General features: G+C 40.1%; 1 protein-coding gene, 1 long non-coding RNA gene and 2 pseudogenes across 5 annotated transcripts; 2 read left to right on the top strand and 2 right to left on the bottom strand.

The window, feature by feature from the left end:
* Window positions 1–2639: 2639 nt before the first annotated feature.
* LOC123113600 (uncharacterized) lies at window positions 2640–13877 on the top strand (annotated as a pseudogene).
* A 35-nt stretch (window positions 13878–13912) lies between these two features.
* Window positions 13913–18679, top strand: LOC123113601 (uncharacterized). 3 transcript variants are annotated; one of them, XR_006456086.1, is made up of 7 exons: window positions 13913–14215; window positions 14320–14453; window positions 14662–14703; window positions 14877–15048; window positions 15131–15183; window positions 17924–18135; window positions 18463–18679. It is a non-coding gene; the product is annotated as an uncharacterized lncRNA (long non-coding RNA). The 3 variants fall into 3 exon arrangements; XR_006456084.1 differs by having other exon boundaries at window positions 13914–14215; window positions 14877–15183; XR_006456085.1 differs by lacking the exon at window positions 14662–14703 and having other exon boundaries at window positions 13914–14215; window positions 14877–15183.
* On the bottom strand, window positions 16164–18749 carry LOC123113599 (uncharacterized). Of its 2 annotated transcripts, none has more exons than XM_044534894.1 (5): window positions 18412–18747; window positions 18032–18333; window positions 17255–17945; window positions 17086–17166; window positions 16164–16980 (listed from the first exon to the last, which is right to left on the bottom strand). In XM_044534894.1, the coding sequence occupies exons 1-5, from the start codon at window positions 18427–18429 to the stop codon at window positions 16711–16713; spliced, it is 1362 nt and encodes a 453-aa protein (XP_044390829.1). In that variant the 5' UTR covers window positions 18430–18747; the 3' UTR covers window positions 16164–16710. The 2 variants fall into 2 exon arrangements, with proteins under 2 accessions (XP_044390829.1, XP_044390830.1); XM_044534895.1 differs by having other exon boundaries at window positions 16704–16909; window positions 18412–18749.
* A 1231-nt stretch (window positions 18750–19980) lies between these two features.
* Window positions 19981–21087, bottom strand: LOC123113602 (uncharacterized; annotated as a pseudogene).
* Between the last annotated feature and the right edge of the window lie 6748 nt (window positions 21088–27835).

Below are 27835 nucleotides of genomic sequence, written 5' to 3' on the forward strand. Positions count from 1 at the left end.
TGTAATTTTGTGTGCTCCCCGTAATTTAGAGCTCAACGTAACAACACACACTAACATATATAGATTTCTCACCAAATCATAAACTGGTTTAAATTTCCATTTGACGAATCTCCTGTTAATTAAATTTCCATTAGATGAACCAATGACACAAAAAAAAAGATCCGTAAAATCTGCTACTCCTCGAACATACACTAAAATTGGTGGCACAAAAAAAGTAATCAGGCATGATGCAAGTAGGATAAAAAATGAAATATGGCCAGAGATTACTAGCTTATGCAAGGAGCATATTGGTGCGAGGCAAATCTGCAATCTGCATCGATTTAGAGAAGGGCTGGCCGAGACTTGGGCCAGTTAGGGCTTCAGCAGAGGGGCGGAGCACTGACTCTGTAAGGCCATTATTTCGTGTATATTCAGAAAAGATAATTATCAGAAGAGTATTAGAATAACTAATCGCTAGCCAGTGCATCCACACATCAACACATGTCATCCAGTGCATATTCCAGCGAGATGTCATGGAACGAGCATATTCGTGCGAGGCAAAGCAAACCTGGAATCTGTATCGTGTTAATGGAAGGGTTGACCGAGACTTGGGCCAGTTGGGGTTTCAGCAGAGGCGTGTAGCACTGTAAGGCCATGGTTGCGAGTTGCGAGTATATTCAGAAAACCTGTCAATTCAAGATGATTAGATCAACTAGTCAAAAACCAGCGCACCCACACATTCCAAAGAGTAGTAAATTTTCTCATGATAATTGAGTATCATATTCTGAACTTGACATTCAGAATTTGATCCAGCTACACTTACTCCACAGCCCCTGTTACCTAAACTTAACACTCGAGGGTTCAGCTTTTAAAACTGAACTTGACACTTGACAATCATGACTGAATACCATGCATAATGTTGAATGATTAACCGGCTTTCTTAGCTCGCACTACACACACACTTGTGCTTTTGTTCACCAGTATTGCCGTGTTCAACAAGTCCGCGGCGATAGGAATAGCTCATACTATACGTATAGTCATGAATTGATCTGAAAGTAGCCCTCCAATATCTTTGCCTACTAGTCTATTAATTGTGATTCGATTAGATGGTGGCTGCTGAACCTGTCAACGGTTACTCCAATCATCTCTGAAATAAGTACACGCTAACACTGACACTGCTTGTGCATTGCTGCCATTGTATGCAAATTAGTTGTCTTAACTAATACAGTAATTTCCCTCTCCGACTTTGCTTTTTTTACTTCGAGAAAGGCACAGTGGTAAAGCTGCTGCCTTGTGACCATGAGGTCACGGGTTCAAGTCCTGGAAATAGCCTCTTACAGAAATGTAGGGAGGTAAATACACCAGAGGTGCCTAAACTTGTCCGGCGCGGTCACTTTAGTGCCTAAACTTGCAAAATGTCAAAAACTGGTGCCACAACTTGTCCATTTGGTTCATATACGGTGCCTCGCTCGTACGCCGCCGTATTTGCTTGTCGCGTGGCCTGACAGCTGGCATGTGGCCCACGGGTCAGTGGGTGGGAGTGTAGGAAGAGTTGAGTCGGATGAGATTAGCGGTTATTTTCCAGAAAACCCCCGGAGCTTTTATTAAGTATTGCAAAAAAGTCTATCCAACCGCGGGAACTGATTGCCTGCTATATTTGCGCCTATATTTGTCTCTGCTTTCTCACGATCAATCGGAGGCGAAGGTGGCGGAGGTGGTGCGGCACGGCGATCGGCAGCGGATGCGATGGATGACCCTCGCCGTCGTCTTCCAGGCGAAGCAGCTCCTACGTATGGTAAGTCACACCCTTCCAGTTTTCTCTTCATCCCGATTCTCTATTCCTCGTCCATGCATATGCGTCGGCTAGGGATTGCCTGCTCTTTTGCCTTGCTTGATCTTCATCTTTCTTCAATGGTATGCGTGATGTGTATGTGGACTATTGCGGATCAGATATGGGTGCATTGATCCTGATTTTCGCTAGGATTTATTTGGGGTTTTTGAAAGTAGGCGTCTTTCTTGTCAGCAGTTGCTCATGCTTATGTGCGCAACAAATTAGGCTACAATATTTCTGATCTATGATTATTTGTCTTGTTGGTCATTGGTCATTGCGCCTCAGATTTGTAGATTGTTCGAACTAATTTTTTCAGAAGATTTGTAACTGAATTTTGTCTTCAGTTATCGTACAGTAAACTGAATTTTGGTGACACCTGATGTACACTTAAACTGAATTTTGGTGATAGGTTATCTACTGAATGTGTGCACTGCACAAAACTGAATATATGTGCTCAGTTTGTGCTATGCAGTACAGATGTACTGAATGTGTGCAGTTGTATGTAAAGTAGTGAATAATTAAGTGTTTATTAAACCAAATAATTATCTGTTTAGTAAACTAAATATATGGATGTTGACATGTTGTGTACTGAGTAGGTAACTAATTCTTTTGTACATAAGTGAAATCTGTGCTGAATATATGTGCAACATAGTTATCTGAATATTTGTTCTATTTTAATAATGCAGGGCTATTTGATGGTCTGTTCACAGTTGAAATCCATCACAAGGGATTTTTTTGTGGACCTGGTAGCGACATGAAGTATATAGATCATGAAGTGGACTGGTTTGACTACTGTCAGAGTGATACTTGGTCTAATTTATTCCTTTTCCAACTGGGCCATGACAGAGCAAACTCCAAGATGGATGTGCATTGGTGCCAACCCGGTAAATCTTTTTGTGATGGGCTTCACCTGATGTCGTGTGATGCAGATATAGTGCTCATGATTGCTGCAACAGTAGAACACAAGAACTTGGTCCTGCTGGTAGACCATGGTGACACTCTGCAGTTACTAAACAATGATGATGATGTGTTGCTGCATGGACTGAATGAACCAAGTAAAGTAATAACTCAAGTTAAGTCTGGAAAGGGCAAAGAAAATGCTTTCTGGTCTGAAATACCAGAAAGTGCAGGAGATATTAGTTATATCAGAGCAAAGAGTTTCATCCCATTTGGTGAAGGCTGTAGTTCTGGTGTTGGTAATAAAGAATTAGAGGCTGAATTTGACAACTGCGAGAATGGTGACAGTACAAGCTCTGAAGATGATGATGATTTACATCAGAACACAGAAGAAATTGTAACAGACGAGGACTTCTACGAGAGTGATTATGAAGTAGCAGATGGTGATGACGACCTATTTGATAGTAATGTAGATAAAGATGTTGATGATCACAGAGAGAAGGAGATTTTGCCTGATTATGAAGGAGAACTTCCTGAAGATGTCCTAGATGATAGTCACTTGGAATTTTCAAAAGAAGAGAAAGATAAGCTCAAGTATAGGTTCAACACATTCAATCCATGCACTGATCTTAATGCTCCTGCTTTCAAAGTTGGCATGGTATTTGGTGACATGAAAGAGCTCAGGCTTGCACTAGTTTCCTATAGTGTGAGAAACAGAGTGAAGGTGAAGAAAACAAGGAATACGACCACTAAATTAGAAGCTATTTGCAAGCCTGGATGTACTTGGTATTTGAAGGCAGGCAAAGATAACAGGAGTAGTAGCATTCAGATCAAGAAATATCTTGATAATCACACATGCACCAAAGCTTGGGACCTTAAAGCTCTCACTGCCCCATTTCTGACTGCAAAATTCAGAGGTGAATTCAGAGATAATGAGAAAATGCCTTTGAGGAAGTTTTCGGAGAAGGTGCAGACAGAATATAACATGATTGCTAAGAGAAGTAAGCTAGGAAGGGCAAGAAGAGCGGCAGTTAGGTCGATCAGAGGAGAGGATGATGACCAGTACAAGATGTTGTGGGATTATGGCCAAGAGCTTAGAAGGACTAACCCAGGAAGCAAGTTTTTCTTGTGCACAAAGGAGGTTTTTGACAATAAAACTAAAGAGACAAAAAATCACTTTTCAACACTATATTGGTCATATGATGCGTGTAAGAGAGGGTTCCTTAAGGCTTGTTGTTGTTGTTGTTGTTGTTGCATGCCAGAAATCTAACAGAGCTACCACCCTCCCCTTCCTCGGGCAAACTGGGGTGCGCCTAATGCACCAGCAACACAACAGCCTGTACATGCAGCCTGGAGCTTATCCTGGTGCACCACCATAGTATGGCCAGCAACCTTATGGCAGAGCAGCCCCACTGGCACTGGCTATGACTACTATAACCAACAACAGCAACCCCAACAGCAACAGTACGCCACTGGAACCGCTGCACCTCCTGATGCTAGCAGCTACAATTACAGCCAGTCTGCTACTCATGCTTCACAAGGGTATGGTGATTCTACGCACTCTCAGCAGAGTGGCGGGCAGCAAGCTTATGATTACTCTGGTTATCAGACCCAAGGGATGACTTACTCGCAGCAGCCTGGATATGATTAGCAGAACTATGGGGCATCTGTGGCTATGGGGCATCAGCTGCTAACTCAACTCAGGATGGTGGTACTGCACCGAGCTATGGTGGTCCAGGTGGCGCTGGTCAAGCATCTTCAGGGCAGCAAGCTTCAACTCCAGCCACTGGAGGCCAACCGAGTTATCCTAATCAACCACCTATACTGCTGCTGCTGCATCAGGCAGACCCGATCTGGCTCACAATACCATTTCTCTTTTTCTGAAATCCAGGGTATTTCCAATATTCATCTAAAACTTCCCTCTTTCCAATGATACTACTTCTGTAAATTCTGGAGCCCTTTGCACATATTGTTTATTGATTGTGTGTTTATTTTGTTTTTCCAGTGAGTAGAAATCATTATCTTTCGAAAGATTCAAGGACGTTCGAGGAGTGACCAAAACCATTGAAGACTTTGCTGAGCGAGGCAAGCAACCTACTTTGATCATGTTGAACCCATATTTGCATTACACTTACAATTCTTTTTCACGCATAAAGTATTGTTTACTATTATTGCTATGTTTAGTAAATTAACTAGGGTTTAGCTATGCCCTATGTCCTCGATATTAACACCCCTTTGACATTATTATGCTAAGTAAATTAGCTAGGGTTTAGCTATGCTCTATGTGCTTGATATTGACACCCTCCTTTGACATTCTTAATATCCCTCCTTTCTAACCATGTAGTGGTCAAATAAATGTGGGTCGTATGTGCAAGTTTAATAGTAATGCTTAGCCATGCCAGTCGCATAAATCATAGGACTTGGGAAGAATCTTTATTACTCATAAATGTTTTACAAAAACCCAAGGGTGTCACTAATACCCATTGGATGATTCTGAAAATAATGTTTTACAAAATGGAGATGAAGTGGAGATTTAGTTAGGTGATTGTGATCTTGATGAGATAGTCAAAGATGTCGGTGGATTATGAAAATTTATGTCAAGTAAATGAGCATGGTGGTTATTTTATTGGCGGATAAATGGATCTTTAATAAACTTGAAGCAATTTGGATTTAGTTAGGCGATTATGATCTTGAACCAAATTTTATGGTGGATTACGAGATTTTGACGCATTTATTTAGTTCATTGTGATCTTGAGGAGATAGTCAAAGATGTTTGGTTGATTAATTAATCTTGGATAATTTGGATTTAGTTAGGTGATTGTGATATTGAACCGTATTTCATGATGGATTATGAGATTTTAGGTGGATTTAGTTACGTGATTTAATCTTGAGAAGATTGTCTAAAATGTTCGGTTCATTATGAGAGTTTAGGTATCGTAGATGAGCACGGTGATTATTATATTGGTGGATAAATAGATTTTAATTTTGTTTGGAACATTGTATTTAGTTAAGTGATTGTGATCTTAAACCAAATTTCATAGTGGATTATGAGGTTTTGCTTGGATTTAGTTAGGTGAGTGTGATCTTGATGAGCTAGTAAAAGATGTTTGGTGGATTATGTGAATTTAGTTCTAGTGGGTGAGCATGGTGATAATTATATCGGTTAAGTAAATTTTTAATAAAATTGAGAAAATTTGGATTTAGTTAGGCGATTGTGATCTTGAACAAAATTTCATGATGGATTACGAGATTTTAGATGGATTTAGTTAGTTGATTGTGATCTTGAGGAGATACTCAAAGATATTTGTTGGATTAATTAACCTTGAAGAATTTGAATTTAGTTAGGCTATTGCGATATTGAGCCGAATTTAACAATGATTTATGTGATTTTAGGTGGATTTAGTTAAGTTATTATGATCTTTAGAAGATGATCAAGATGTTCGGTGGATGTTACGATTTTAGGTCTAGTACGTGAGCATGGTGATTGTTATATTGGTGGATAAAGAGACCAATTTAGTTTGAAACAATTTGAATTTAGTTAGATGATTGTGAGCTTTTAAGCAAATTCACGGCGGATTTTGATGTTTGGGCTAGATTTAGTTAGGTGATTGTGATCCTCGCGAGATAGTCATCGATGTTTGATGGATTATGTGAGAATTTATGTCTAGTAAGTGAGGATGGTGATTATTATATTGGTGGATAAATGGTTTTTTAGTAAATTTGGAGTAATTTGGATTTAGTTAGGTGATTGTGATTTTGAACCAAATTTCATGGTGAATTACAAGATTTTAACTGGATTAATTTAGTTGATTGAGATCTTGAGGAGATAGTCCAAGACGTTCGGTTGATTAATTAATCTTTTTTTAACACAGCACAAATGCAAGTGCTCATATAAACGTGCATACACTCACCCTTATGAACGCACACATGCACACCCTATCCCTATGAGCACCTTCGAGAAATTGAGCCGGCATATCATCTTGAGATTTTACAAACGTAGGCGTCTCATAGTCAACAAGAACAATTTGGATTTAGTTCGGTGATTGGACCAAATTTCTCGGTGATTTATTTGATTTTAGGTGGATTTAGTCAGGTGATTGTGTCTTGAGAAGATGGTCAATGTTCGTTGGATTATGAGATTATAATATGAAAATGAGCATTATTGGTAGATAAACAGATATTTGATTCAATTTGGATTTAGGTAGGTGATTATGATCTTTTAACCAAAATTTTAGGTGGATTATGAGGTTTTGGTTGGATTTAGTTAGGTGATTGGGACCTTGACGAGCTAGTAAAAGATGTTCGGTAGATTATATGAATTTATGTCTAGTAGGTGAGCATGTTGGTTATTATATTGGTGGATAAATGGATTTTTAGCAACTTGGAAATAATTGATTTAGTTAGGCAATTGTGATCTTGAATCAAATCTTATGGTGGATTATGAGATTTTTGATGGATTAGTTAGTTGATTGTGATCTTGAGGAGATGGTCAAAGATATTCTGTGTATTATTTAATCTTATACAATTTGGATTTAGTTAGGTGATTGTGATATTGAGCTAAATTTCTTTGTGATTTATGAGATTTTAGTTGGATTTAGTTAGGTGATTGTGTCTTTAGAAGATAATCAAAGATGTTTGGTGGATTATGAGATTTTAGGTCTAATAACTGAGCATGGTGATTATTATATTGGTGGATAAACAAATATTCAATTTAGCTTCAAACAATTTGGATTTAGCTTGGTGATTGTGACTTCTTAACCTAATTTTACGGTGGACTATAAGGTTTTGGTTGGATCTAGTTAGGTGATTGTGATTTTGACAAGCTAGTAAAAGATGTTCAGTGGATTATGTGAATTTAGGTCTAGTGGGTGAGCATGTTTGATAGAGATGAGGGCCCCACAAGTGAGTCAAGGCGATGATGCCACTACTGAAAATAGTTGGTAAACAAGGCAACAGAGAAGAGACTGGGGGTAGTGGCAGCAGATGAACTTCGATCCAGCATCCCACATGCCTGTGCACTCTTCGTTCCCCGTTGATCCGGCTTGGTGTCCTTGTCCTGTTTGCGGATTTTGTGTCACGCACTTGATTAAGCATCCCATGTTCTCCTAATGTGTGCCCTTGGCCTTGACGATAGGTAGCGCCGTGTTCTCGGGCGTGTCCCGTGGGTAAAATTCAGGTATGCGTCGATTGTCCAAGCTCTTGCTTGCCATTGGTGGTGCTTGAGCGTGCGGTCATGGTGTCGCCCAACAAGGGAACACGGGATGTGGGATCAAGACATCACACATATCAACCCGTCACCAGGCAACGGACGCCCGTCCAGACTTACAGGGAGCGGAGGTGGACACAAAGGTGGATGTTGAGCTCCATAGCAATCTCAACAATGTGCTCACCAGTAAAAGCAACACGAGCAAGAAGATCTTGGATATACTCCTCTTAGGAAATAAAGAAGCCATTAGAGGTAGAAGAAACCTTAATCTCAAGGAAGTAATGACTTCTTTAGTAAACATGAAGCCATTTGGATTTAGTTAGGCGATTGTGATCTTAAACCAAATTTCATGGTGAATTACGAGATATTTTAATGGATTTAGTTGATTGTGATCCTAAGGAGATAATCAAAGATGTTCCGTGTATTAATTAATCTTGAACAATATGGATTTAGTTAGGTGATTGTGATATTGAACCAAATTTTCTGTGATTTATGAGATTTTAGTTGGATTTAGTTAGGTGATTGTGTCTTGAGATAGTAATAAAAAATGTTTTGTGGATCATGAGATTTTAGGTCTAGTAGATGAGCATGGTGATTATTATATTGGTGAGACAAATAGATATTTAATTTAGTTTGGAACAATTTGAATTTAGTTAGGTGATTGTGATCTTTTAACCTAGTTTTACGATGGATTATAAGGTTTTGATTGGATTTAGTTAGGCGGTTGTGATTTTGATGAGCTAGTAAAATATGTTCGGTGAATTATGCGGATTTAGGTCTAGTAGGCAAGCATGTTGATTATTATATTGGTGGATGAATGAATCTCTAATCAATTTGGAACAATTTGGATTTAGTTAGGCGATTGTCGAGCTCCCTAGCAGTCTCTACAGTGTGTTCATCAGTAAGAGCAACACGAGCAAGAAGATCCTGGATATACTCCTCTTTGGAATGAAAGAAGCCACTAGAGGTAGAAGAAACCTCAATCTCAAGGAAGTAGCGACTTCTTTAGTAAACATGGAGCAATTTGGATTTAGTTGGGCATTTAGTAAACATGGAGCAATTTGGATTTAGTTGGGCATTGTAATCTTGAACCAAATTTCATGTTGGATTACGAGATTTTAGATGGATGTAGTCAGTTGATTGTGATCTTGAGGAGATACTCAAAGATATTCGATGGATTAATCAACCTTGAACAATTTGAATTTAGTTAGGTATTGTGATATTGAGCAGAATTTGACGATGGTTTATGTGATATTAGGTTGATTTAGTTAAGTTATTATGATCTTGAGAAGATGGTAAAAGATGTTCGGTGGGTGTTAAGATTTTAGGTCTAGTACATGAGCATGATGACTATTATATTGGTGGATAAATAGACCATTAATTTAGTTTGAAACAACTTAGTTATATGATTGTGATCTTTTAATTTAGTTAGATGATTGTGATCTTTTAAGCAAATTCACGGTGGATTTTGATGTTTTGGTTAGATTTGATTGTGATCCTCGCGAGATAGTCATAGATGTCTGATGGATTATGTGAGAATTAATGTCTAGTAAGTGAGCATGATTGTTATTATATTGGTGGATAAATGGATTTTTAGTAAACTTGGAGTAATTTGGATTTAGTTAGGTGATTGTGATTTTGGACCAAGTTTCATGGTGAATTACGAGATTTTATTAAATGAATTTAATTAGTTGATTGAGATCTTGAGGAGATAGTCCAAGATGTTTGGTTGATTAATTAATCTTTTTAACACAGTACAAACACAAGTGCTCACATAACGCGCTTACACTCACCCCTATGAACGCACACACGCACACCCTATCCCTATGAGCACCTTCGAGAGACTGAGCCGGCATACCATCTTGAGATTTTACGAAGTCACCATAGGCGTCTCATAGTTGGTAGGAACAATTTGGATTTAGTTCGATGATTGAACCAAATTTCTCGATGATTTATTTGATTCTAGGCGGATTTAGTTAGGTGATTGTGTCTTGAGAAGATAGTCAATGTTCCTTGGATTATGAGATTTTAGTTATGGAAATGAGCATGTTGATTATTATATTGGTAGATAAACATATATTTGATTCAATTTGGATCAATTTGGATTTAGGCAGGTGATTATGATCTTTTAACCAAAATTTTATGGTGGATTATGAGGTTTTGGTTGGATTTAGTTAGGTGATTGGGACCTTGACGAGCTAGTAAAAGATGTTCGGTAGATTATGTGAATTTATGTCTAGTAGGTGAGCATGTTGGTTATTATATTGATGGATAAATGGATTTTTAGTAAACTTGGAAAAAAATTGGATATAGTTGGGCGATTGTGATCTTGAACCAAATTTTATGGTGGATTATGAGATTTTTTTTATGGATTAGTTAGTTGATTGTGATCTTGAGGAGATAGTCAAAGATATTCTGTGTATTAATTAATCTTATACAATTTGGATTTAGTTAGGTGATTGTGATATTGAGCTAAATTTCTCTATGATTTATGAGATTTTAGTTGGATTTAGTTATGTTATTGTGCCTTGAGAAGATAATCAAAAATGTTTGGTGGATTATGAGATTTTAGGTCTAATAACTGAGCATGGTGATTATTATATTGGTGGATAAACAAATATTCAATTTAGCTTCAAACAATTTGGATTTAGCTTGGTGATTGTGACCTTTTAACCTAATTTTACGGTGGATTATAAGGTTTTGGTTGGATCTAGTTAGGTGATTGTGATTTTGACAAGCTAGTAAAAGATGTTCAGTGGATTATGTGAATTTAGGTCTAGTAGGTGAGCATGTTGATTATTATATTGATTGATAGAGATGAGGGCCCCACAAGTGAGTCAAGGCGATGATGCCACTACTGAAATAGTTGGTAAACAAGGCAACAGAGAAGAGACTGGGGGTAGTGGCAGCAGATGGACTCCAGCATCCCACGTGCCTGTGCACTCTTCGTTCCCCATTGATCCGGCTTGGTGTCCTTGTCCTGTTTGCGGATTTTGTGTCACGCACTTGATTAAGCATCCCATGTTCTCCTAATGTGTGCCCTTGGCCTTGACGATAGGTAGCGTCGTGTTCTCGGGCGTGTCCCGTGGGTAAAATTCAGGTATGCGTCAATTGTCCAAGCTCTTGCTCGCCATTGGTGGTGCTTGAGCGTGCGGTCATGGTGTCGCCCAACAAGGGAACACGGGATGTGGGATCAAGACAGCACACATATCAACCCGTCACCAGGCAATGGACGCCCGTCCAGACTTACAGGGAGCGGAGGTGGACACAAAGGTGGATGTTGAGGTCCATAGCAATCTCAACAATGTGCTCACCAGTAAAAGCAACACGAGCAAGATCTTGGATATACTCCTCTTAGGAAATAAAGAAGCCATTAGAGGTAGAAGAAACCTTAATCTCAAGGAAGTAATGACTTCTTTAGTAAACATGAAGCCATTTGGATTTAGTTAGGCGATTGTGATCTTAAACCAAATTTCATGGTGAATTACGAGATTTTTTAATGGATTTAGTTGATTGTAATCTTAAGGAGATAATCAAAGATGTTCCGTGTATTAATTAATCTTGAACAATATGGATTTAGTTAGGTGATTGTGATATTGAACCAAATTTTCTGTGATTTATGAGATTTTAGTTGGATTTAGTTAGGTGATTGTGTCTTGAGATAGTAATAAAAAATATTTTGTGGATCATGAGATTTTAGGTCTAGTAGATGAGCATGGTGATTATTATATTGGTGAGACAAATAGATATTTAATTTAGTTTGGAACAATTTGAATTTAGTTAGGTGATTGTGATCTTTTAACCTAGTTTTACGATGGATTATAAGGTTTTGATTGGATTTAGTTAGGCGGTTGTGATTTTGATGAGCCAGTAAAATATGTTCGGTGAATTATGCAGATTTAGGTCTAGTAGGCAAGCATGTTGATTATTATATTGGTGGATGAATGAATCTCTAATAAATTTGGAACAATTTGGATTTAGTTAGGCGATTGTGACCTTCAACCAAATTTTATGGTGGATTATGAGATTTTTGATGGATTAGTTAACTGATTGTGATCCTGAGAAGATATTCAAAGATGTTTGGTGAATTAATTAATCTTGAACAATTTGGATTTAGTTAGGTGGTTGTGATAATAAACCGAATTTCACGCTGGGTGATGAGATTTTAGGTGGATTTAGTTAGGTGATTGTGTCATGAGAATATAGTCAAAGATGTTTGCTGGACTATGAGATTTTAGGTTTAGTAGATGAGAATGGTGATTATTATATTTGTGAATAAACAAATCTTTGATTTAGTTTGGAAGAATTTTGATTTAGTTAGGTTATTGTTATTTTTCAACCAAATTCATGGTGGATTTTGAGGTTTTGTTGGATTTAGTTAGGTGACTATGATCTCGACGAGTTAGTCAAAGTGTTTGGTGAATTATGTTAATTTAGATCTAGTAAGTGAGCATTGTAGTTATTATATTGATGGATAAATGAGCTTAGTAAACATGGAGCAATCCGGATGTAGTTAGGCGATTGTGATCTTGAACAAATTTCACGGTGGATTACGAGATTTTCAATAGATTTAGTTAGTAGATTGTGATCTTGGGAAGATGTCAAAAATGTTCGGTGGATTAATTAATCTTAAACAATTTGGATTAGCTAGATGATTGCAATATTGAACCAAATTTCTCTGTGATTTATGAGATTTTAGTTGGATTTAGTTAGGTGATTGTGTCTTGAGATGATAATCAAAGATGTTTGGTGGATTATGAGATTTTAGGTCTAGTAGATGAGCATGGTGGTTACAATATTGGTGGATGAACATATATTTAGTTTAGTTTGGAACAATTTGGATTTAGTCAGGTGATTGTGATCTTGATCCAAATTTTATGGTGGATGGTGGATTATGAGAGTTTTGATGGATTAATTAGTTGATTGTGATCTTGAGGAGATAGTCAAAGATTTTCGGTGTGTTAATTAATCTTGAACAATTTGGATTTAGTTAGGTGATTGTGATATTAAACCAAATCTTTATGTGATTTATGAGATTTTAGTTGGATTTAGTTAGCAGATTGTGTCTTAAGAAGATAGTCAAAGATGTTGGGTGGATTATGAGATTTTAAGTCTAATAGATGAGCATGGTGATTATTATATTGATGGATAAATGAATCTTTAATAAATTTGAAACAATTTGGATTTAGTTAGCGGACTGTGATCTTTAACCAAATTTTATGGTGGATTATGAGATTTAGTTTGGCCGCACTCCGCCTCTTCCTCGAGGAGCATGAGGAGTGCGGTGGTGCGGCTGCTCGTGCGGTGGCCTCAGAAGATGGGCGTTGACACCTGCAGCTTGTGCACAATGGTGACTCCACGCATCTCCTGCGCCCCGCAACCCTCTCCTTCCCGGCACAAGAGGGACAGGAGCAAGGATGCCGAGGCGGTTCAGGTTTGCCTCCACCTCCGCTCTACCCCCTGCTCTCACTCTTGTCTCCCTTTTTTTGTCTCATTCTGCAGCTTCAAGCATTTTAAATTGCTAGGTATTCCAGGTAGTTAGCTTATCTATGGACTACACCTACATTTGATGTTAGAACTCTGATAATAATTTATGTTCTTGTTGCATAGGTGAATGGTGCTTTAACTTCAATAATGACCAATTTTATTGCTGTATATTTTTCCCATTGAAAGTGTCAAAGAATATACAACTTGGTATGGAGAAGTTTTCTTATGGGGAAATAAAGATTCTTGTATGCAGAACTATTTGGGCTCCCGCAGCTGTATCAGTTGGTTTTAGTTCTCAGATTTTTACTTTGCTTTTTTTTGCAAAAAAATTGGATGCATGAATCTGAGATCTGGACCTCAAGTTCACTGCTTTTCTTTTCATCTGTAGTCGCAAGAAAGAGTAGGAAGATCAGGCAGAGAGTGTTTCACATACCCCTTCTACACTGACAAGTCTTTGCTTTTCAGGATTGCCATGGCGAGCTGCTGCCGTAATGCTTTAATTTTCTTTTGTGTTGTCACTTTGTTAAACTTTGTTCTCTTATTCTGATGCTATGATTTGTGGCTAGATGAGATTTGTGGTGAAAAGTCTCATTTATTTTGTTTACCTAGAGATCTTGAATGCACGATTGATAATATTGCTGGATAGGTTAGAAATCTAAATAATAGACATTTTAAAGGATGTAGTTGCTAAACATGGAAAGCCAAGAAAAATATATAGCTTACTTACAGTGTTGTTTGATCCATCGCTCTATGGCAGGCTCACTGATGGACTTGAAGTATGCCTAATCTTGGACTGCATTTATTGCCTGTTGTTGGTGTGTTTCTTTTATTCTATATATTTAGGGGGTTCTAAGCTACTGAGTTAGGAAGCATACAGTTTATCTGTTTGAGACCCGCTTCAGTCTGTTGGCTACTTCAGGGAGCTTTGGATGGCGGTCTTGATATTGCGCACAGTGACAAGAGATTGCTGGCTTCAAGAAGGATAAGAAGCAGCTGGGCACTAAGATTCACCGCAAATACATCTATGAAGGTCATGTTGCTGACTGCATGAAGGTGAGTTGGATCCATTGCCCTCGTGGTATTATAATGCTATTTCTTCATTCCCTAGGTCTATCATTGTTGTATACATGAATTCTTTCTGGAAGATATATATCTAGGCCAGATTCACCCATATAAAGTATCCTAAAGCAGTGTACTTTGTTCTTATTTCTGAAGCAGCTTACTGAATCTCGTTTTAACTTCTGCACTACCCTTATTTCAGTCAATAGCTGATGAGGAATCTAAGAAGTACCATCTCACTTCAGTGAGTAATAGAAAAGTTTTGCTATGCAATAAGATACAGTTGTATGCAAAAAATAATCTTGTCTTATATAGTTATATTTCAAAACTATGGATTTTCTATGCATTTCTTGCAATCATTAATGTTCATTGTCTTTGTTCGGATTTTGTTGGGCACCTGCGGCAACGCGCTGTCAGACACGACGGACGCTGCCAGGTCTGCGTCGACATCGTGCTCACGGAGCCTGGCCTCTGCGTTGTGTTCTCCATCTTGCAGTGCATGATGAACTACACGCTAAAGTTCAGCTGAATTTCCCCTGTTTTCTTCTACTACAAGAGTTCTGTCGATTTGTACTACTTGGCTGCAAATGTATGCCGTTTGCATCACCATACAGTAGGTAATCATGACAGTATTTCACCACCGGTAATCTTGCTGTCTTTTATGGTTGCAGGTTTATTCTTCTGGAATTATTCATGGTTCTCATCATAGCCATACTGAATGATGGTAAGTGGCATCTCTGAATTTATCATATGAATTATGACTTTATGAGCTTGCTTGGCTACTCACCTGCTGTGTGGGAAGGGCATCCTTTTACCAGAGCTATGGATTTTAATATGCTCCATTTCCTTCAGGTCTTTTATCGCTCCATCCTTGATTTATCTGAGTCCAGTGGAGTTGCTCATGAATTACAGAATTTAGGCTTACAGTAGGATGAACTTCCTTGAGAATCAATAACAGAAAAGTTTTGGTTAAGAGCAATTTCCAACGTCAAATAGAAAATTTACTTCACTGGTTAATAGGAATCCATCTCACGTTTTCTTTTGTTGTGCCTTTCTCGAACTAAAAAAGGGCAGCCCGGTGCATGTAGCTCCCGCTTGCGCAGGGTCGGGGAAGGGTCCGACCACTTTGGGTCTAAATACACCAGAGGTGTCTAAACTTGTCCGGCGCGGTCACTTTAGTGCCTAAACTTGCAAAATGTCAAAAATTGGTGCCACAACTTGTCCATTTGGTTCATATACGGTGCCTCGCTCGTACGCCGCCGTATTTGCTTGTCGCGTGGCCTGACAGCTGGCATGTGGCCCACGGGTCAGTGGGTGGGAGTGTAGGAAGAGTTGAGTCGGACGAGATTAGCAGTTATTTTCCAGAAAACCTCCGGAGCTTTTATAAAACCTTGCTGACCCAGAACGACTCACCGGCTCCTCGAAAACCTTGCTGACAACATGATAGATTTCACACAGATTTCAAACAAATATAAAATACACAGAGATTGCATATTACTCTGTAATGCACTTGTACTCTGTAATGCGCTTGTAGATTGCGTACATATTCACATATAAATAAGACCTTGGCAAGAGCATTCTTAATGTTCAGAGATGAACAGAGAATTTCATAGTGATAGCATATACAACACCATTTGGAATATAACTTCACAGTGATAACATAAACAGCAGCATTTTAAATAGAACTTCACAGTGAGAAGAGGATTTCCAGTGATAACATGAATAGCAGTATTTCAAACAGAACTTGACCAAATCCAGTACATCTGAAACGTGAGCAAAACATAAAGGGTTTGTTTGGTATCTTGGTCTCTTAACCCCGAACAAAAGGAGCAGTTCATTCATGAACTCAACTAAGATGCATGAGAAGTTCATTCATGAACTGAAACTAGGTGAGATGGAAAAATGGCTATAACAGTGAGAGGAAATCATGAAGGTCATCAGGCCATCCTTCATCATAGAGACCATTTGGTGCATTTTGGCTAACAAGAACCTCCTCTTCTGCTTGCATGAAGTGTGGGGCTTGGTGTGCACTTGCTCCATCATTTCCAAAGAGAAGGTTGTAGGAGCCAGGGGCAGTAGCTCTAGCTCCTCTTGGAGCACTTGTGCTATCTCCTGTTGCATCAGGTGTTCTCCCTCCCCTTCCAGCATTTGCCCCTCCTCTTGCACCCCTTGAAGCAGTTGTTCTCCCTCCCCTTGCAGCAGGTGTTCTCCCTCCCTTTGTAACATTTGCCCCTCCTCTTGCAGCAGGTGTTCACCCTCCCCTTGCACCATTTGCCCCTCCTCTTGCAGCAGGTGTTCTCCCTCCCCTTGCAGCAATTGACCCTCCTCTTGCCTGCTTCTTCCTGGGTCTTGGTGCAGCTCCTTGTTCAGATTCAGCTGCAACACCTTCTGCTCTTCTCACCCTTCCACTTGTCATTGCTGTAGTCACTCTACTTACTGGGATTGAGTCCCTAGCATTAGCAATAAAGCTTGATTCAGGTAGTGGACCATAATCTCTAATTGTTGGTGACCTAAACCTCTCCTGCATTGTAAAGCAATGAGCATTGGAAGGAGATTATTCAAAGCATTGGAAGCAAATTATTCATAGTGTTGCAAGGAAATGAGTGATAGTACAGAAGAAAATTACCCTTTCCTGCATCATGAACACCATGGAATCTTTACTTTGTGTTGGATCCAGCATGGGATTTACTCTATGTGGCATAATGTTCTGCAAATGCAGTGATACTATGATCATTGGAAGCAAAGTAAATTAAGTCATGAATGTAAAAGGCCGAATGTAGAAGGCAGGAAATTACAGCAATGATGCTTGGGTCATCATACTCTTCTTCTGATTCCTCTGCTCCTCTTGGTTTTGCTTCATCATTCACATGGTTGTGGTGACCTTTTTTATTGTGATCAGCAGCTCCACATATAGAACAATGCATAGTGACACCATGTTTTGTTACTTTCTTCAGACCATCCTTACCCTTTTTCTCTTCTGGCTCTTTCTTCCTACTTTTCTTTGGCCTTCTCATGACTTTTGTGTAAATAGGTGGATACACATCTATGCCATTCATTTTCTCCCAATGCTTCATGTCCCTCATAGGCATAAGGTTCCAGCCATAGCAACTCTTGTAGTTCTCAACACTATAACAGTCATGCACCATGCTCTCTGGCTCAATCCTTTCATGTCTGAAACATGCAATGGCATGATGGCATGGGATGGCTGAGAGTTCCCATCTGTTGCAGTCACAACTGTTCATGTTCAAATCCACAACATATGTATTATTTAGAGACAAAACCTGGAAAACACCTTTCCCATACTCAGTAACCATGCAGTTCTTTGCCCATTCTATATATTTGTCTAGTTTCTTCTGAATTTTGGGGCACAGCCGGCCAGTCCACTTCTCAGATTCCCTTTGTTTGCCAACTATCCTGTTTGCTAGTTTATGGAAAATATAATCTAACATGGACTTTATTGGCAGATCTCTTCCATCCAGAATATAGCTGCATAGAAAATTTAATCAATGTAAAAAGACAGGGTATAAGTGGCATGCTGTTGAGAACAAAAAGAAGAAGAGATTGCAGCATACCTGTTGAACACCTCAGACATATTGTTGAGGAGGATGTCACATTTGCAGAAAGGGTTAAAGAAAGCCTTTATCCATGTTCTTGGAGACAACTTCTCAACCCACTTGTAAGCATCTAAACTGTGTTCCTTTATTTGGTCCATGTTTTTGTGGTAAGCAATTTTGTTTGTAGATCTTGCTATTGCCCATAAATCATTCTTCAATGTTTCACCCTTATGTACTTTGTGGAAATTCTGATATATGTGCCTCACACAATGTCTGTGCTCAGAATGAGGGAACACTTTCTGCACTGCAGCAATCAAACCCTACAAAATTCATGTCAACTTAGACCAACTTCTGCAATCACAATATCAGAACCAAATTATAGAGATAACAATGCTTACCTTTTGCTTGTCACTCATTAGTGTGTAAGATGATGAGTTGGAAATGTTCAGGTCATCCTTCAATGAAGCCAAGAACCACTCCCAACTACTTGTCGATTCTACTTCACAAAGACCAAATGCAATGGGGAATATGCAGTCATTGGGATCGACACCAACTGCTGTAAGCAAATTTCCTTTGTACCTAGTTTTAATGTGGCAGCAACAACAACAACAACAACAACAACAAAGCCTTTAGTCCCAAGCAAGTTGGGGTAGGCTAGAGGTGAAACCCATAAGATCTCGCAACCAACTCATGGCTCTGGCACATGGATAGCAAGCTTCCACGCACCCCTGTCCATAGCTAGCTCTTTGTCGATACTCCAATCCTACAGGTCTCTCTTAACGGACTCCTCCCATGTCAAAATCGGTCGACCCCGCCCTCTCTTGACATTCTCCGCACGCTTTAGCCGTCCGCTATGCACTGGAGCTTCTGGAGGCCTGCGCTGAATATGCCCAAACCATCTCAAACGATGTTGGACAAGCTTCTCCTCAATTGGTGCTACCCCAACTCTATCTCGTATATCATCATTCCGGACTCGATCCTTCCTCGTGTGGCCACACATCCATCTCAACATACGCATCTCCGCCACACCTAACTGTTGAACATGTCGCCTTTTAGTCGGCCAACACTCCGCGCCATACAACATTGCGGGTCGAACCGCCGTCCTGTAGAACTTGCCTTTTAGCTTTTGTGGCACTCTCTTGTCACAGAGAATGCCAGAAGCTTGGCGCCACTTCATCCATCCGGCTTTGATTCGATGGTTCACATCTTCATCAATACCCCCATCCTCCTGCAACATTGACCCAAATACCGAAAGGTGTCCTTCCGAGGTACCACCTGGCCATCAAGGCTAACCTCCTCCTCACAGCTAGTAGTACTGAAACCGCACATCATGTACTCGGTTTTAGTTCTACTAAGCCTAAACCCTTTCGATTCCAAGGTTTGTCTCCATAACTCTAACTTCCTATTTACCCCCGTCCGACTATCGTCAACTAGCACCACATCATCCGCAAAGAGCATACACCATGGGATATCTCCTTGTATACCCCTTGTGACCTCATCCATCACCAATGCAAAAAGATAAGGGCTCAAAGCTGACCCCTGATGCAGTCCTATCTTAATCGGGAAGTCATCGGTGTCCCATCAAGGAAAATATTTCTAGCATCTTCATCAGAGAGACTACACAGAGCATCGCAGCTAATAACAAACAGATTGCATAAATTACAAATATGATTATAAAGTATACAATCATGTCAAAGCCATACTGCTGTTGCTCCATGACCACCTTGTTTTACAAGACAACCCGTTGAGATGACGTTTTGGACATGTACATTTGACAAGAATAAGAAGAGTCTCAAAAGCAAGCAATGGAAAAGGAAGGTCAAGTAGAGAAATATAAATCGAGAGAAAAAATACAGTAATAACATATAAAAAATGATAACTAAACCGACATGATTTTAACAACACTGATAAATAACAAATAGCTGCAGCAATTAGGAGGTGGCGTGAAAAGAGAAAGAAAGCTGACCTCACTGGTAACCTCACTCAAGCTGCTTTGCTATTTCAATTCGCTCTGCATTACCATGAATATACAGACCTCAGTTGAAGTATCACAGGGAGGCAAATGCAAAGGAATGACCTGCAGAAGGATTTTTGAGGACAAATCAAATATTACTATTGCTATTACCAGTGGTAATGATGGAGATGATACAAAATATAACATACTAACTAACAAGGAGAAAAAGGAGAATAATAAAACGGATAATTATGAAGATGAAAGGAGCATGAGTTCTACTTCTAGTTGAGCAAAATTTAGAACTTGGATTTTAATTTACTTGGTAAATCATAAGAAAAATGGAAAAATGCAACAACAAAACGCATCACGCAGTGCTAAGTTATTAAGGAAATTCAATGGTAAGTTAGGCCAGGTTCAGCCAACAAATTTATGTTAGACTTTGCAATAAGAATTTTCACAAACCTGTATACAAGCTCCAGATTTGGCGTGCATGGATTTTATAGTCTCACCAAAAAATAGTAAGACATGGAATTAATAGGAAAGGTTTTTCACCACCAAAGAAAATGAAATCCGTGAAATAATATCAGCTGGGAAGCTTACAAGAAACCCTCATTGCTATATTGGGGTGTGGTATGATTTTCAAAGTCTGACAAACAAACCCAGTTATAGAAAGCAGCCAGTTTACCTTGTTAGCAATTTGCATATGGGATTGCTCAGCACTAGGTTGAGGTGCATTGTACCTCCAATTAGAGATAGTGCCAAATGAGCCAGCATCAGCCTGCAGGTCACATGACAAGTATGGTTGAATAAATGGATGCACAACTAAATGTGATGTCCTGACCATAAAAAAGATATCACAATACCTCTGCAAGAACATCACTTATCAACTGCTCAGCTGTGCTTATCTTCCCGAAAGATCAACCAATCTTGTCTGTGACCCCTGACTGAAATTGGATATGCTGTATAGTTTCTCCAGCTTTTCCAATGATAACACCAACCTAAAAGAAGTTACGAAAATTAAGTTAGCAGAGCAAAAAAACTACACTTCATGCAACCTTGTATCAACTGCAAGAATGCAGAAACCAAACGAGTAAACTCCCAAGTAGCATACCTTCCATTTGGGATATCAATCTTTTTTGTTGTACTACCACTCTGGTATCCACCACCATATGAATAATACTGATGTGTGTTTCCTTGAGAAGATAAGGGTGCGATGGAAGAACCATGGCCTGGAAACAAAACAACAACTCATTATATTACTGATAGCTGCAGATCTGTTGAGTGAGAAAAACAACCTTCATGTGGACAACATAAAACAGGACAATAATGTCAGTACATAAGTAACAAACTAATAACATTCAGGGATGACTGAAAATATTACTGGAAATTACATCATCTATGTACTACATGAGATAATCAAATATTTGGCTCTGTGCCGATAGACAATCATCAATGCAGTATGTTACCGCTTTTTGGATGTTAAAAAGGAACCATAGAAACTATTGTCATTTGTTGCATCTAGCAGACAGGGGCCAGTTCCACGAGACATTGAATAAAATATTACATCATATAGCAGAATCAAACTATGGATACTATTGATCACCTACACAAGTTATATTTGCCAGAATTATTAACTAACTCTACAAGCCATCCTTATAAGCCCGTAATAATCTTGGAGCTCATTATATGGAGATCTAAACTTCCTACCGAGGATAAAGGAATTGCTAGGCGTCTTCTTGTTGCCTACATCCTAGTATGATTAAGCTTCGCCTAGGCGGGCTATTTTCTTCCACTGCTTCCTAAACATATCGCTAAATCGCATGGATCGCATAGCAGTACTCAGCAGCTAAGGCCCACTTGGCGGCGAGAGAGAGAAAAGGGAGAGGATGATGGGTGAGAGCCAGCTGTGTAGTATGTATATGTATAAATTTCATGTTGATTTGATGAGGAACTAGAGACACTAGCTTCTGACTTGGGTTGGGTTTGATTTGTGGGGTACAGACAACGGCAGCAACCATGTCAATGGTTTATTTCGTCAGAATCTATATGATGGTTTGAATTAGTTGGGTTCGGTTCATAATGGAAAGCTGCCAATGGTTTTTCTTAATGTATGCATGATGGATTTATCAAGTTCAATGTGTGTGCGGTGGATTTAGCTCAATGTGTGTGTACGCGTGCTTGCGGGTAAAGTGTTCAATGAATTGCGTGAACCAAATGTCAATTATAGGGATTAAAGTTTAGGGAATCTGCTAGAGATGCTCTAAGATGTTCATATTATTCCAATCCTATGCCCAATGCATACAAACAACTAAGAAACTATAACAAGATTGTGATGCAAACATCTTATTCTCCTCTTTCGTAAGAATTAGGCTCGACTAATCACAGGGAAAAATTGCAGACGAATTTAGTTAGGATTTGCTTCTTCTCACAGGCAGGGAGGATTGCAGATGAGGAAGGGGGGCTGGGCTTACTTCTAGTCGAGGAGCGCCAGGATGGCGGCGGCGTCCGGGTCGTCGTAGAGATGCGCGTCCGCCCCACCGCCCACGAACTTGCCGCGCCGCTGGCCCGCATCTCCGAACATCCCGAACCAGTCTCTCTATATTCTATAGGCCGGCTTGCAGTGCCCCGGCTCCCTCGTCGGACGCGGCGGCGGCGATCTGGGCGGCCGTCGCGTTCCGCCGCCTATGTAAGAGAGAGACACGGGAGAGTTTCCTGGTCGGTGTCCGTCTCGTTCACGGGAGCACGATGGGTACAGATGGAGCGGGCTAAACTTACCTGTAACCTGGGCCGTTCGCGAGAGGAACTGGGCCGCATTTTCTGTGGGACTGATCCGCATATAGCGAGCAGAGGTACCCGGCCCAACTTCGCCCGCTCTCGCTCGTTCGGCGTCATGCTTCCCCTGTTAGTTTTTGTGTGTGTGTGTGTGTGTGTTGCTGGTCTGGTAGGGAAAAAACCGGCTGGTTTTAATACGGTTTAAAAGAATTGTGAAATCAAAAATAGTTTGCTGATTTTGAAAAGAGTTCATCAATTTGAGAAAAAAATTTCAATTTGGAAAAATATTGTAAATTTAAAAGAGTACATAAAATGTACAATGTTTGCTAAAATAAGAAAAGTTTACGAATTTGAGAAAAAGTTCCCAAATTTGTAAAAGTTCATGATATTTGAAAATAAGTTCAAAAACTATAAAAAATAAAGTTTTCTGAAGGAGTTCCTGAAAAATGAAAAACGTTCATAGATTTTGAAAAACAAATTGTTAATATGAAAAAAGTTCACTAATTTGAAAAATAATTCACAGGTTTTCAAAATAGACATCAATTCAAAAAGGTTCATGAATCTGAAAAAACTTCACAAATTTGAAAAAAGTTCGTTATTCGAAAAGGTTCACAAAAATGAAAAAAAATTGGGAAAAAGATCATAGAATTTGGAGAAGGTTCACAAATTTGAGGAAAACTTCATGGATTTTCGAACAAAAATCACAAAACTGAGGAAAGTTCACAAGTTTGAAAAAAATGTTTGTGAATTTGGAAATTGATTCTGAATTCATATTTTAAAAAGTTCATGAATTTGAAAAAAGTTCATGATTTTTGAAAAATTTCACAAATTTTCAAAAAGTTTGTGGACTAAAAAATGTTTCATGAATTTTTAAAAAGTTCATAGTTAAAAAAATGAACAAACTCAAAAGAAAGTTCATGAAGAAAATGAAAAACGAAAATGAAACAAAATAGAAAACTACCGAAAATAGTGCATGAAAAAAACAAAAGAAAAAACACTGAGAAATCTATGTAGAACCGGAACAAGAAATGTGCACAACAAGAAGAAAAAAGAAGTAGAAGTAGGCCCATCAGGTGATCTGTCCCGGGTGGTTATTGCTGTCAGAAATAGACCAGGATATTTGGAGTTTGAATCTTAACTCACGCACAATTTGAATTTTAATAAAAGGAAAACAAAATTAAAAGGGTCGAGCCTAGGATGGAGAGGGGTGTGCGCCGATTTGTCGGTAAGCTTATAACTAGTGTTGAGGGCGCCAAATAGAAGTTGGCCACAACGAGTACACTTCTGAAGTGAGGTGCGTCGATCTCACTTCGGTCATCTCCTCCCCCAAACCCCTCATTGAAATGCAGCCTCCTCCACTGCATTCCTTCCTTTCTCCTTCCTTACAGTCTCATCGCGCCCTCTTGCGAGTGTAGGATCACTGCGAGTTGAGGTCTGTGAGCAGGAAGGAGGCGACCGCCGGCGGCCATCATGGGAGAAGGAGGAGGAGCAGGGGGTCGTGCATCAATGTGTTGTCGTTATTGCCCATGGAGAAGGCGAGTGTCGGAACAGCGGGCAAACGCAGGACTCTCGGTGGAGCGGGAATAGACGCCAGTCGGTTGCTACAGGTAAGTTGTACCTGGGAACTTTAGTCCCACATCGCAGATTTAGTCGGATTTCAACTGAATTATAATTTTTTTCCCTCGGCCAGGGTATCACCAAGCAACAAGAAAAGGAGATAGTAGCATGTAGGGTATGGTACGGTAGTTGGTGTATAAGATACGGTCTTAGAGTTGTTGGCAGGGCACAGGTATAGGGGTCTCCGAACTATAGTTTTATTTGCCAATATATTAGAGTGCCTATTTACAAAGGAAAATGGTGATATTATATACCCGGTATATATTTACTAGACGTATAGGAACATTAATGTTCATTTTAGTTTTACCCTTCTACCAATTTGCATTGTTCATAACATGGATTGTATTATTTTGATATCTTGTGTTGTTGTTTCCATGTGAGAATATTAATATTTCTTCATAAATGATGAAGCTTCTATAGTTCATATTTGTGTGTTGTTAAGTCACCAATCCTATTGTTGCGTCAACAAAAATAGAGGATACGGTAAGTCATGGACTCTGATCCTCAGAATTCTGACACTTGAGGACCGTTGCTCCAAAATGCACACCCCGCGGGGTCACACACAATGCATGTGCTTGAAAAATGTGTAGAACAGGATCCTGACACCATGAAGAGGCTCAAGGATACAAGTAGATTTACCAAACTGCAATGTGGAATGCATACACCGGAAATCTTGGTAAATACTTATGTGCAACATACAAGAACGCCATCTAGAGCAATGTATGTACCTCTCCAATCGGCATGGACGTCGATCTTCATTATCTCTGCCCCACATTATTAGTGGTGAGGTTTTCTATTTGGAGGATGTACATAAAGAGAGTGGTATTTTTGGCATCTCCCCATCTCAAGGTAAGTTAGCATGCTCAAAAACATCTTCTTTTTTTGCCTTCTCAGTCTTTTTCTTGCACATTTGTTCACAATGCTTGCAGGAACATAACAAAATGAAAAGCAGTTGTCCTAAAAACACATCACAAATATTCTTCAAAAGTGTTTTGCAACTTCCAGTGTGCTTCCTTGGAGAAGATGAAGAACATCAGCTTTTTTTAAACACATGATTTTTTTAAGACATGCCTACATCGGATGATGAATTACGCAATGTAAGTCCAACCCATAAACCATAAGGAAATCAATGAAGGGCAACTCTCAGTTTTCAAATTTTAGTCTTAGTGCCCCTAAGAAGGATTTTGAGTTATTCTAAATATCAGTGCACAACTATCCGTTGTTAGTCTTCATTCATTTTGAGTATTTCTTGTTTCAGTATACTTGTCGTTCTTGAGTTATCATTCATGCTAGTTTGCATGTAACAAGATGATGTGCCAGATCTGCATGTCGAACCACACTAACAGGAATTCTTCGGGTTTACCACTTGGGCCCTTTAGGGTGGGCTGAGTGTTGGAAAGCCCAACAGGGTCGGGGTGGTGTGGAGCTGAACATTGAGACCACGAGGAATCCGACCTGAAAGCCAAATGAAATTAGATGAATTTCCTTACAAACGCCGGAATGAACTCAACTCAAAGCAACAGATACACGTGGCAATTTGTCATTGAACAAAAGATGACTTGGACCAAAATGAAAAACAAATGTCTGATGGTTATATTAGACATTCCCATCCTAATATTCCAGTTGTCCACATATGTCTTGTCCTCCGCCCACCTCTGAGAGTGTCTCCAGCAGTATGCGTATATTTGGTTTTCCATATACCCATATAAGCAATAGTCCAAAAAGATTTCTTCTTATATACAGCCGGTTTTTCAACATATTGTCTATATTTTCTCTCCTTTATTTCAACACATCTTATAACTACCAATTCAACAACTATAATTCAAACGGTTTGTAGTTGTAACAGTTATAATGCTACCAACTACTTTTCACAACTATATTTTTAGTGGCTAGTTTTCCAACAACTATCTTCCAACATTGAAAGGAACGATATGGTTGACTAGAGGGGGGGGGGTGAATAGGCAACTAACAATTTTTAAGCTTTTCTTTACCAAATTAAACTTCGCAACAAATAGGTTGTCTAGATATGCAACTAAGTGAGCAACCTATATGATGCAATAACAACTAGCACACAAGCAAGCAAGAGATGTAACAATAAGTAAGCTTGCAAAAGTAAAGGCACGAAATAACCAAGAGTGGAGACGGTGAAGACGAGGATGTGTTACCGGAGTTCCTTCCTTTTAAGGGGAAGTACGTCTCCGTTAGAGCGGTGTGGAGGCACAATGCTCCCCAAGAAGCCACTAGGGCCACCGTATTCTCCTCACGCCCTCACACGATGCGAGATGCCGTGATTCCACTATTGGTGCCGTTGAAGGCGGCGACCGAACCTTTACAAGCAAGGTTGGGGCAATCTCCACAACAATCGGAGGCTCCCAACAACAACACCACCACGAAGCTTCACCACAATGGAGTATGGCTTCGAGGTGACCTCAACCGTCTAGGGTGCTCAACACCCAAGAGTAACAAGATCCGCAAGGGATAAGTGGGGGAATCAAATATCCTTTGGTGGAAGTGTAGATCGGGCCCTTGTCACCCAATCCCGAGCAAATCAACAAGTTTGATTGGCTAGGGAGAGAGATCGAGCGAAAATGGAGCTTGGAGCAACAATGGAGCTTAGAGGTGGAAGAGGTGGACTACTAGAGGTAGAAGACAACCCTTATATAGTCGGGGAAAAGATCCAACCGTTATCCACTAGTTCTGCCCGCGACTCACGGTACTACCGCTCTAAGGGAGCGGTACTACCGCGACGACGCGCGGTACTACCGTGGGTGATCACGGTACTACCGTGGCAGCTGCACAGGCCGGAACAAGCCTGAGCTAGAAGCAGTACTACCGCTGGTGCGGTACTACCGCTCCCCCTTGCGGTACTACCGCAAGGCAGGAGGGTCACGGCCTGGGAAGGGCGCGGACGAAATAAATTTCATCCGTGTCAACTTCCGCAGAAACTAGGGTGGTGCAAAAACCCGACGCGGTACTACCGCCTGTAAGGCGCGGTACTACCGTGGTAGGCACGGATGTAAAAAATTACATCCGCGCCTACTACCGCGACGCAACGGTACTAGGCAGAAGGGCCACGGTACTACAACTCCAAAAGAGCGGTACTACCGTGAGCGCCCGCGGTACTACCGCGCAGGACGAGCGGTACTACCGTGGGTGGCGCGGATGTAAAAAATTACATCCGCCCCTACTACCGCACCGGAGCGGCACTAGGCCAGAGTGCGGCGGTACTACCGCACCAGAGGGGCGGTACTACCGTGAGGGGCGCGGATGTAAAAAATTACATCCGCCCCTACTACCGCACTGGAGCGGCACTAGGCCAAGGTACCGCGGTACTACCGCGCTAGAGGGGCGGTACTACCGTGACCTGTCGCGGTACTACCGCGTGTACTTGCGGTACTACCGCAAGTACAGCAGTAGTCGTCAGTTTTTCGCACAACAATGATAACGATGGGTAGCTCCAAAGTGCAAGGAAAGGAGGG

The sequence above is a fragment of the Triticum aestivum genome, chromosome 5B (genome assembly GCF_018294505.1).
Source record: "Triticum aestivum cultivar Chinese Spring chromosome 5B, IWGSC CS RefSeq v2.1, whole genome shotgun sequence".
NCBI classification, from domain to species: Eukaryota; Viridiplantae; Streptophyta; class Magnoliopsida; order Poales; family Poaceae; genus Triticum; species Triticum aestivum.

Coding starts and splice junctions, on each gene's coding strand:
- LOC123113599 (XM_044534894.1), bottom strand. Junction 17,946..18,031: donor ATGTCTGAGGTGTTCAACAG/GTATGCTGCAAT, acceptor TTTTCTATGCAG/CTATATTCTGGATGGAAGAG. Junction 16,981..17,085: donor TGTTCATGATGCAGGAAAGG/GTAATTTTCTTC, acceptor TTTACAATGCAG/GAGAGGTTTAGGTCACCAAC.